At 47.6% G+C, this 10,068-nt stretch overlaps 1 protein-coding gene across 1 annotated transcript in view; it reads left to right on the top strand.

Moving 5' to 3' along the window:
• Positions 1 to 10,068, top strand: part of LOC100754572 (transforming acidic coiled-coil-containing protein 2) — a 139,800-nt gene that overhangs the window by 21,199 nt on the left and 108,533 nt on the right. Inside the window, exons 2-3 of the mRNA XM_035441612.1 lie at positions 2,129 to 2,157; positions 3,999 to 4,110. Of these exons, the coding sequence (XP_035297503.1) occupies positions 2,129 to 2,157; positions 3,999 to 4,110 (141 nt within the window). The remainder of the gene's footprint in view (positions 1 to 2,128; positions 2,158 to 3,998; positions 4,111 to 10,068) is intronic.

The raw sequence follows: 10,068 nt of genomic DNA, 5'->3' as shown, positions 1-10,068 counted from the left end.
GAGGGTAAACAGGAAGTGGGACCCAGCTATAAAGCCTTAAGATGCACACTCAGTGACTCACTTCTTCCAATAGAGCTGCACCTCCTGAAGACTCAAGCCCTTCCACATGGTACCCTCCAGCCTTTGAGGTTTCAGTCTAGGGTTGTCAAGCTCCATACTTCTAGGCCTGTGGTGAGGAAGTAAATTATGGTGAAAACACACAATGGAGCAAAACTGCTTGCTTCATGGCTAAGTAACTTGCTTGTTAGAAATGGTGTTGTAGAGAGTTGGTGGGCAGGAATAGAACATGGAGAGACCAGCTGGTGCTGCTGAAGACTGGACTGAAAGTCTCTCATCCACTTCCCAATATAAGATGCATTCAGTTTGCCTGTATGTGCTGCCAAAATCTTAAGGGTCCCCGTGCTGCTCAAGAACCACATTCAAAGTCTCCTTTAAGATCCAAGGCAAACTCTTAGCTGCAAACAGTGGTTTCAAAGACTTCTCTACTTCATGGTTAACTATGGCCATATCAATGCCCTATTTCTTGATTCCTGTGTTGGTCAGTTCTCTGTTGCTATAATGTACAGTTCCAGAGAGTGAGGCCACAATGGTGGGAAGGTATGGCAACAGGCAGCAGGAGCAGGAAACTGACTGTTCACATTCTGTCTGTACACAGGAAGCAGAGAAAGTCAAACATCATTTTTAAAATAAGGACTTCTATTGTGTTTTTGATTTTCTTTAACTGATTATTAGTGGGGAGGGCACCGAGAAATCCTAAAGGAATACCAGCCAGTTATCTGAAACTCAGCCAATGTCTTCCCTCTTCTGGAAAATCTCCCCACACCCAACACTGGATTAAATGTTCATTTTCAGCCTGTGTTGGGTGGTGGCCATCCTCTCCTGGCAGTAGGACTGAGCATACAAGCCTCAATGCACTTGACTTCAATCCCAGTGCTTTACAGGCAGCAAAGTGTTACAGGAGCCCTTTGGGTACCACGAGGAAAGAGAGAGACAATGTTCATGGCTTCCAAAGAGTTTAATAAATCATTACATAAGCAGGTTACTGACCAAAAGGACTCAGGACCCTTTTTCTTTCTGAGAGCCCCGAACTGGAGTGAAAGTGGGGCTTATAAGGATAAAATTCACAAACATTTGTTGCTAAGTTACAGTTACAATTTTCACCAATCAGAAATCAAAGATTAGGGACTTTCCTTGAAAGTTCCATCATTTTCAACCGATATACAGTACAAGCCGTTCAGTCCAACCAATCAGATTAATTTGTTCCTTCTGTTGTTGGGAACAGCCATAAATATTGCTAGAGAACTAAAGATGCATAATGACTATTTCTATGGTTTAAGGAGGAGGTTGGTCAGCCATTGGAAAGTTTTTAGCTTGCCTAGGGCTTGGGAACCTGAACTTTATTTCACCCTGCAGGTAAAATGGAGTCAGAAGTCAAAATGGCAGTTCTCAGGCCAAGGTGCTTTTGCCTGCTCCCTTCACAAAGGACAGTGGTACTCCATCAGTGCTCTGGTGTGTGTAAATGCCCAAACCCGAGGCCTATGAGTCTCTAGAAATAATGTGATGGAACTTCTGGTCCCTGTTCCTAAGTGTTCCTCTGTGTTCATCAGCATATCAAAAAGATAGACTATGCAGTGAACTTTCAGCTGGATAAGAAGGAATGTGTTTTTTGTCTAGGGAGGCTTGGCCTCTGTCTTGCATTGTATCTTCCCTGTCAGTTATATCTGGCCTCCCATGTTTCCTGATATAGGCCTCATCACAAGGATTTCTCTGTGTATAAAATTGTGGCATTGCCAGCTCAAAAGTATGGTAACCATGGAGGGGGTCCTTGGTCCAATGGAGAAGAAGCAAGTCTTAGAATAGAGTGGAAATTCTCTCCAGCCTCTTGCAAGATCTTCTAATGTTACTGACAGGGCAGTGCAGGGCGCTGACATCTGCTGGTATTCCAGGTTTCACACTGTTTCCCACCTATCCTCTTAGAATGGAGCCTGGCTTTTTTTCTGGAGTGATGACTGTGGGTACTCAGTGATTTAATCAGTTAATGGTGACTTATTTGTTGGCCTAGTCTGTGTGCAGGTGTCTAGCCTGCCTTCTGTTACATTCTCAATCCACACTCTTTGTCCCTTCTCAGTCCAAGTACAGCACTGTTGCCACAGCAAGGTATTAACAGAGGCTGTAAACAGAGCAAAGCCTCCATGGTGGACAGGGCCAGAAGACTCCACTCTTCCCTTATTCCTGCTCCCTCCTACATTTAGAAGGACCTCTGTGATTAAACTGGGTTCATTGGGACACCTGGATAAACCAAATGAATCCCCTTATTTTAAGGTCAGATGATCAGCACTTAATTCCACCTGCAACCATAATTTTCTTTGCCATTATTCTAGTTTCTTTCCTATTGGTGTGATAAAATATCTTGGCCAAAAGCAACTCAGGGGAGGAGGGGTTTATTTCAGCTTACAGTTCCAGGTCACACTCCATCATTAATTGAAACCAAGTCAGAAATTCAAAGAACTAGCTAGTCACTCCACATCCACCACAATGAGGGGGAAGAGAGAAAATGAATTTGGCGTGCTTGTGCAAAACTCAGCTAGCCATCCTCCTCTTAAGAGTCCAGTGCCCCAAGCCAGGAAATGGTGCCACCCACAACAGGCTGGATCTTTCTATGCAAATTAACTCTCAAGATAATCCCACACATACAAGCCCACAGGCCAACCTGGGATCTAGATAATTCCTCAATTGAGATGCTCCCCACGTGATTTCAGGTCCTGTCAAGTTAACAGTTAAAACTAGCCAGCACATCCTTGTTGACAGAACATAGTCACAGGCTGGGAGAGGGGGAGATGCCACAGGAGGGGGGTACTAAGATATGGACTTCCTTGGGAAGGGGATGCTTCATTGTGATTTCCAAGGAGAGCAGAGGACCCTTTCTCTGGTCATGAAGGTTGTGTAGTTGTCACCTGGGGGAGAGGGTTTCACATGGGAAAGGCCTGGCACCTCAAGGACATCTTTGCCTAGCTGGAGAGTTCAGGCTCACAGGCCAGCTGATGGGAATGTTTTCACCCAGGGCAGGTGGTTCTGAACTGTATAAACAACCCAGTAAGCTGCATGCCTGTGATTTCTGTCTCAAGCTCCTGCCTTGAATTCCTGCCTTGGCGGCCCTCAATGATAGATTAGAAAGCATGAGTTGAAATAAACTCTTTTCTCTCCCAAGTTGCTTTTGGTCAGTGTTTTATCACAGCACAGAAAATCAAACTGGGACCCTTCGGAAATAGCTGACGGTACATGTAAGCAAATCAGTAGATTGGGGTCCTAGTTTGTGAAATGAGCACAATAATAGCAATACGCTCATGACAAGGGAGTGAACCTGGAATCAATTACATGGTCCTCAAAATGTGACTCTTAGAAGTGATGGGTTTTTTATTTTGTTTTTCTGAGCCACGATTTCTCTGTGTCACTTTGGAGCCCGTCCTGGAACTCGCACTGTAGACCAGGTTGGCCTGTAACTCACAGAGATTCACCTGCCTCTGCCTCCCAAGTGCTGGGATTAAAGGCATGTGCCACCACTGTCGGCCCAGAAGTAGTGGTATTCTTTAAAATACAGAAAATATGCTTTGTGGCTGCGAGGTCTACAAATCCTACTAGGGAATTCTCACCTGGGGCTCTCCATCCTAGGGCGTCTGTGTCTTTAAGGTGAAGAAAGGAAGTGTTGAGTCACTGTGAGTCTTCTGCCCTTTGGTCCCTGGGACTATAAAATATAGCAATGTTTTCTTTGACACAAACCTTAAAATAGGAAGCCTGACACCCACATATAGCCATATATTCTCTTCTCAAGTGGGGTCTAGTAACAGAAATTTCCAGAGAAGGTGTGGTGTGGGCAGGCAAGTGTCACTTCTTTGTGCGAAGGGGATGCAAGCGCAAGAGTCCATTTCACTCTAAAAGGAAAACAAAAAGCAAAACAAATAGAAACGTACACAGTCCCTAGCAATAAGCCTGCTTTTGAGGCTGCAACAGCCAAAGAGCAGGCAGGGCAGCAGCTGTGCAAAGTTTACTGAAAGTTTCTGTGGCTAAGCATCCGGAAGGCGGGCAGAAGACAAGGCTAGAGTGTGGTTCCAGGTAATGTCTTGCCCCCACCCACCTCCAACTTCTTGCTAAGGTTTCTCCCGCTAGCAGGCAGGAACCAACCCCGCCCCAGCTCTGGGCTCCAATCCTTCCCTCACATAGAGGAAAGCGCGGTGGAAAAAAGACTAACAAGTAACAAGTTGTTGTGACTCAAAACCTCCTGGAAGAAGTCGGCCGGACGTTCGGGAGCGGGCCTGTCCCTGGGTCCCTTGCCTGCCGGTGCGCTTCGGGCGGGCCCCTGGGTGCGTGTGGGCGCGCCGGGCTGCACATTCCTGGCCGGGGAGGAGAGCGCGGCGGGCGCCCCTGCGAGCAGCTGGCTGCGCTGGCCCCGAGCGCTCGGAGCTGGGGGAGGAGCCTGGCCCGGTCGCCGGCGCTCTCCCAGTCATTGGCCTTTTGTGCTGCAACTTTTCCCGAGCCCTTCGAGAAGCCTGCGCCCGCCCCGCTCCGTTGCCCCGGGAAATTTTGCGTTTCCTGGGTTCACCCTGTGAGGACCGCGCAAGGCTCGGAGGACTCAGCCTGTGTGGGGGACTCTTTGGCAGTTGCAACCCCGGAGGAAGGCGGCTACGTGAGGGCCAGCCGCGATCGTCTGGTAAGTGCGCAGCGGCCACGGCGGGCGCACGTGGGGTCAGGGAGGAGACGACCGACCCCAGGACCTTGGCCGCCAGACAAAGCGGGGCTAGAAGGGGCTACGAAGCTCCTTTCAGCTTTCCTAAGAGGGACTTGTGTAGGATCTGAAAGTATCAAAGTACACATTGTGTTCCCTGCTGGCAGAGGCGTGTGTCTGTCAGGGAACTGGCGGGACCCAAGCGTCTGTCCGGAGGCTGGTTCCCCTGAGTGGGCCACCAGGAGTCAGTGCCTGTGAGATGAATGTTGGCGTCCTCCAGGTTTCGGGGAGGGGTGTCCTCGTCCAGGGGCTGCCTCTATGCTGTCTCCGCTGGCCTCTATTTTCCTATCCGTGTTGGTCACACGGGGTCTCTTGGGGGAACCTTTGGCAGCCACTTGGATGCGTGTGGATGAGTCTTAAAGATCTGCACAGGATTTCCTCCGAGTTTGAGACTTTTAAATTCTCAAACAGTTACGTCAGCACTGCCGAGTGCACTTCTGGGCTCCAGCGCGGCACGTGACCCAGCCTAGCTTCCCCCTAGGCGTCCTTTAGCTCAGCTAGGCTGCCACAGGGTTCTCTGACTTTGGATGTCCTGCATAGGCAGCCTCGGTAGTGTTGGGGTTGCCCAAGAACACCCCCCTGTTTGCCTGCTGTTCTCCTGACTTTGTCCAGCGTTGGTCTTTTCTTAAAAGCTGGCGATACGACGCTGTTGCCTTCTGGTATCAAATGCAGAGACAGAAATTTGTTGGTAGCTGGTTGACACAAAACTGAAACATGGGAGGTGATTGAAGCCTACTGAAGAGGAGACAGGGGAAGGGGCTTGCTGAGTGGGCTTACATGTGCACCTGTGATCACCCCAGGTCCCTACTGAACAGCACATGGAAAACTGAGGGTCCCCGGGGAAACTGCTGTCTGTTTTATCCCAGGGGAAAGTACCTCTCTCTTAGGAAGCAGAGAGTGCCCCCCCCCCCCCATTCATTTCTGATTCCCTGTGGAGGCCACATTTCAAAAGCACATTCTTTTATATGAAGCAGTGGCTTTGGCCGATTTTCATCCGTTCAGATCCACATGTAGATAGTAGAGGTGAGTCTTCACTCATCCGTTTAGGCTGACAGTTGGAAATCGGAAGGGACACTAGGGCTAGCTGTGCTGAGCTGTGAGTGGAAGGATTCCCATGGGTCTCTTCTTCACAGGCCCTGCCCTGTCCTAGGCATTTCCCTCCAAGGAGACTTGGAGCAGGAAATAGGCCAGCAGCTGCCCCTTTAGACAGTCACCAGAGTGGATTCAGTCTCCAGGCCTCTTCCTCCTGCTCTCACTCAAAAGTTAGGTCCCAAGCTGGGTGCATTGCTGTGTGGCTGTAATCACAGCTACTCAGGATGGTGTGTTTGACGTCAGCCGGCAAGGCATAACAATGCCTGACTTAAAAAGAATTTCTGAGGTTAGCTCAAGCTTCAGATTATGCCCATGGAATATGGCCTGCTTGTATTCCAATCATTCATATACAGGCATTTTTGTTTATGGAAGTCTGTAGGTCAAATGCTGGGCTCCCATGAAACCTAGATAGAATTAGTCCCTGCTCCTCTGTTCATCTCATCCCTGTCTCCAGTCCTTGAACACTTGGACTGTTTAAACTGGAAGAAAGCTTGAAGATCAAGGTTTCCTGTAAGTTTTGAAAAAGAAGCCTCAAAGGAGTCTAAGATCTCATCCAGAATCACACTTCAAAGTGGGGCTCCAGTGTGGGACCCCAGACATCTGACCTGGTACTATTGGTGCTAAGTTCCTCAGGCAGCCTCTCTGGTTTTATTTGATATTTCATTGGCCTTATTTGTTTGTTGTTTCTATGGAGACAGGCTCTGAATGAGGAAAGACACATACAGTTCACAGAACCACTCTGATAAAGTGATGGGCCTTGGGGGAGGGTTGGTGGCAGTTGAATTCAATAAGACAAAACACCTGACTTCAAGACTTCAAGGGCATGCATGAGGGGGGAGGTGTAGCTGTATCTGAGGGAAGATTTTGGTTGGGTCTGGAGCTCCCTGGAAGGGATATCTAACAACACAGAAGGGTATTTCTGGTTGTCTTGGTGACTGAGTGCACTATAGGCATCTGGTGGATGAGAGTCATGGGCTATGAATGGGACAGGCCTGCACAACCTACTCAAAGTACCAATAGAAACCTATGTCGAGGGCTCTGCCAAGACCACAGGAATTCGAGAGATACTTTTTAGGAGGATGAGGAAAGGAACCTATGGCTGCCAGGTTCCAAGCTGTAGGTGCAGATGAGGCTAGCCTGCCAGGAGAGTTTGGTGGAGAGCACTGGCATACCGATGAGTACCAGGATGTGTGTTTCCTGGGATTTGTTCTCTCAGCCCAAGACAAATGGTCCTTGGATCATCATGGTTGGTCTGGCAGATAATCAGAAGAAGGTTTGAGAAGTTGGCAGAGTCAATGGCTGGGTTGTCTGGAGGAGCAAACCTAAGAAAGAGAAGGCTTCAGGGCCAGGTCCCCTGATCTTTCGCACTGTGATTCAGGTCTATGAACTCCAACTTGGTGATGGAGATTTTTCTGCCTCTGCCCCATTGAGGCCACAGTCCCTGGTTTAACCTTAATAATCATTTCCACAGCAACTCCCTGGGATGACAAAACATCCCACAGATTATGAAATCATTTGAGAGAAATGAGAGGCGTGAAAACAAAGACCCAGGGAAACAAAAGTTTGCAAGGCAAAGCCTCTAAAAATAGAGTAATGATCTCAAGAAAATACAGTGTTTAAGTGTGGTGGAGGTTCCACTCCAGACATGGGGGCTCTCAACACCATCCCCTTCTGTCTCCTGTGTGCACTGTGTTACAGGGTTTCAGCTTCTCTTTAGCTAATGGATTCAGGCCTGCCATTTAAGAGAAAGCCAAGTCCCCAAGACTCATTTCCCCTAGGATGGGGAGGGGCAATGTAGAGATTGCCTAGAATTTAGAGACATAGACTCAATCTTATGATCCCTATCTCTCCTCTTACTAGCTATGTGACCTTGAGGGAATCTCAAACCATCTAGGAGTCTCTTTCCTTCTCTTTAATTAATGGTGGGGGTAGTTACCCTGGCCCCTCTGCTTCACTGAGCTATGGATGCTGGTGAAGCCACATACATGAAGCTACTGGCAAAGGAACGGAATAGTCACTTGTGTTAGTATTTTTCACCTTATAGTTAAAGGTGCCTATTTATTGAAGGTAAATAAACACATCTTCTATACTGTGTTTATTATTATTATTATTATTATTATTATTATTAGTTATTATTGCGAAATGTAAGCAAGGGACTACACACATTAGAATCTACTGACTGACCTTACTGTCTAGGAGCAAGTTAGCTGGACTCCCCTACATTTTCCCTGGATCCGATACAAATAAAGGATGTGAACTTGATTGTGCTCACAAAGGGCAGATCTAGGTGGAAGGAGCTGGGAAGAGAAAGCCCTTGCTCCTTCGGCTCACTTCTCCATTGTCTTCAGCTCTCTCAGTTCCTCTCATCTGGGGTCTTGTCCGTACTAAATCTCCCAAGGTCCATGAGCCATCTCCTTGTCTGTGTCAGTCACCATTCTTGCATTTAAGGCTCTTGAGGGCATGGGGGCTTCAATCATGCCTGTTTCCTAGAGGAATACATTCCGGACGGACAGAAGCTCTGTCCTGTCTGTTCTGTAGCATCTTTTCCTGGTATTGTGCACATGGTCCTTCCTTAGCTCCAGGTTTTCTGTGGCTTTTGGTGTCCAGCTCCCTCTTCCCATGCTACCTCTTCCACCTTGACTGAACTGTGTCTATCCCTTGAGGTACCTGGCCTAGGAGTGTTTTCTAGACAAACCTACCTATGTTACCAGAACCCTAAGTCAGATCTGATTCTGGGAGACCCTTCTGGCTTTGGGGAGAGTCCTATGGTTTGAAGGGGCAGTTCAGTTCTGGAAGGGATGATTGCTTGTCCTTGAGGGGGCCATTTCAGTTTATCATGGGGTAATTGCCTTCAAGGGCATTTGGAAAATGTCGTATGCCCTTCTTGGTGTCTTCAGCTTTGAAGTGGGCCAAGAAAGGGTCAGTAAACTTAGGACCAATCAGCCTTGTATTAGTAATTTTCAGACAGATGCCCCTTCAATGAGTAGCATGTTTACCTGCAGAGTTGAACAGGAATCTGACCCAGAGGTTGCAGCAGCCAAGACAGACAGTTGTAGGCCCAAGCAAGAAGTCAGTGCTTTTAGATGGAGCTGCCTCTAAGTCTCTGCCCCCTTCCACTTCCCAGCTAGTCCTGTGGTCTGTCATGTCTCAAAGTCTGTCCCCTCAAGGTCTGACAAGACCCTGCCTCATTTTTCTCTGTGCTCAGCACTGAGAGCTTCAGAAGTTTCTTGCTGGCTCAGAGAATGGCTCCTCTTAACTCGTGGGGGAAGGATTTACTCCAGTCAGGGACTCAACCTTCTCATGTGACAGGGAGAATACCGGGTAATTTTACTGCTTGTGTGGTTTTAGAACCAGAGAAAAATCTGTGATTCTGATACTTTTTATTTTGTTGTTAATTTCAAAGTTGCGTCCTGTCTGCATCAAAATATTGGAGGCCTTTGTCCAGCCTTCAGCCCATTGCTTATGGGCTGGATGCCTGTTCTCAGCTCAAGCAAGTTAGAGGGCTGTTGGTTCTGGCCTGAATGAAATGGCAGCCAGAAAGAGCCAGAACAGACAGCTATTGATATTATGGCCCACTACTACTTACTGATGACCCATGGTGAGATGAGTGCCATCCCTTCCTTATGGATTTTACTGTATAGACCCAGCTGGCCTGGAACTCACTGTGTAGCCTTGTAGTCCAGGCTGGCCTCCAACTCACAATCTTTCTGCTTCTTCCTTCCTATTGCTGAGCTTACTGGCTAAACTATGTGTTTAAATCATGGTTAAACAAATCACTTGGCATAAAGTTTTGCATCTTAACTATACAGCTAAGTGTACAGTCAGCAGTGTTGATGTAGTGATATTGTTGTGTGGTCAGATTCCCAGCACTCACTCACCTTATCAGTCTAAATTCTCTCTCTCTCTCTCTCTTTCTCTCTCTGTCTTTTTCTCTCTCTCTCGCTGGCAACCAGGTCCTCTTCTACCTGCCACACTACCTGATAGCCACCATTCTATTTTTATTTCTATGAATTTTAATATTTTTGTTGTTATTTCTTTTCACTTTTTTTTTTTGAAAGAGTCAAGTAGCTCAGGCTGGCCTCTAACTCACTGTGTAGCAGAGGATGACTTTGAATTCTTCTTCCTTCTGCCTCTATCTCCCGAGTGCTCGGATTAGCCTGTACCATTGGCTAGTTTTAGTCTGTGCTGGGATGGAC

Source organism: Cricetulus griseus, chromosome 3 (genome assembly GCF_003668045.3).
Source record: "Cricetulus griseus strain 17A/GY chromosome 3, alternate assembly CriGri-PICRH-1.0, whole genome shotgun sequence".
Taxonomy (NCBI): Eukaryota; Metazoa; Chordata; class Mammalia; order Rodentia; family Cricetidae; genus Cricetulus; species Cricetulus griseus.
Note: the sequence above shows the minus strand (reverse complement) of the source record. Positions and strands in the feature narration are given on the sequence as shown.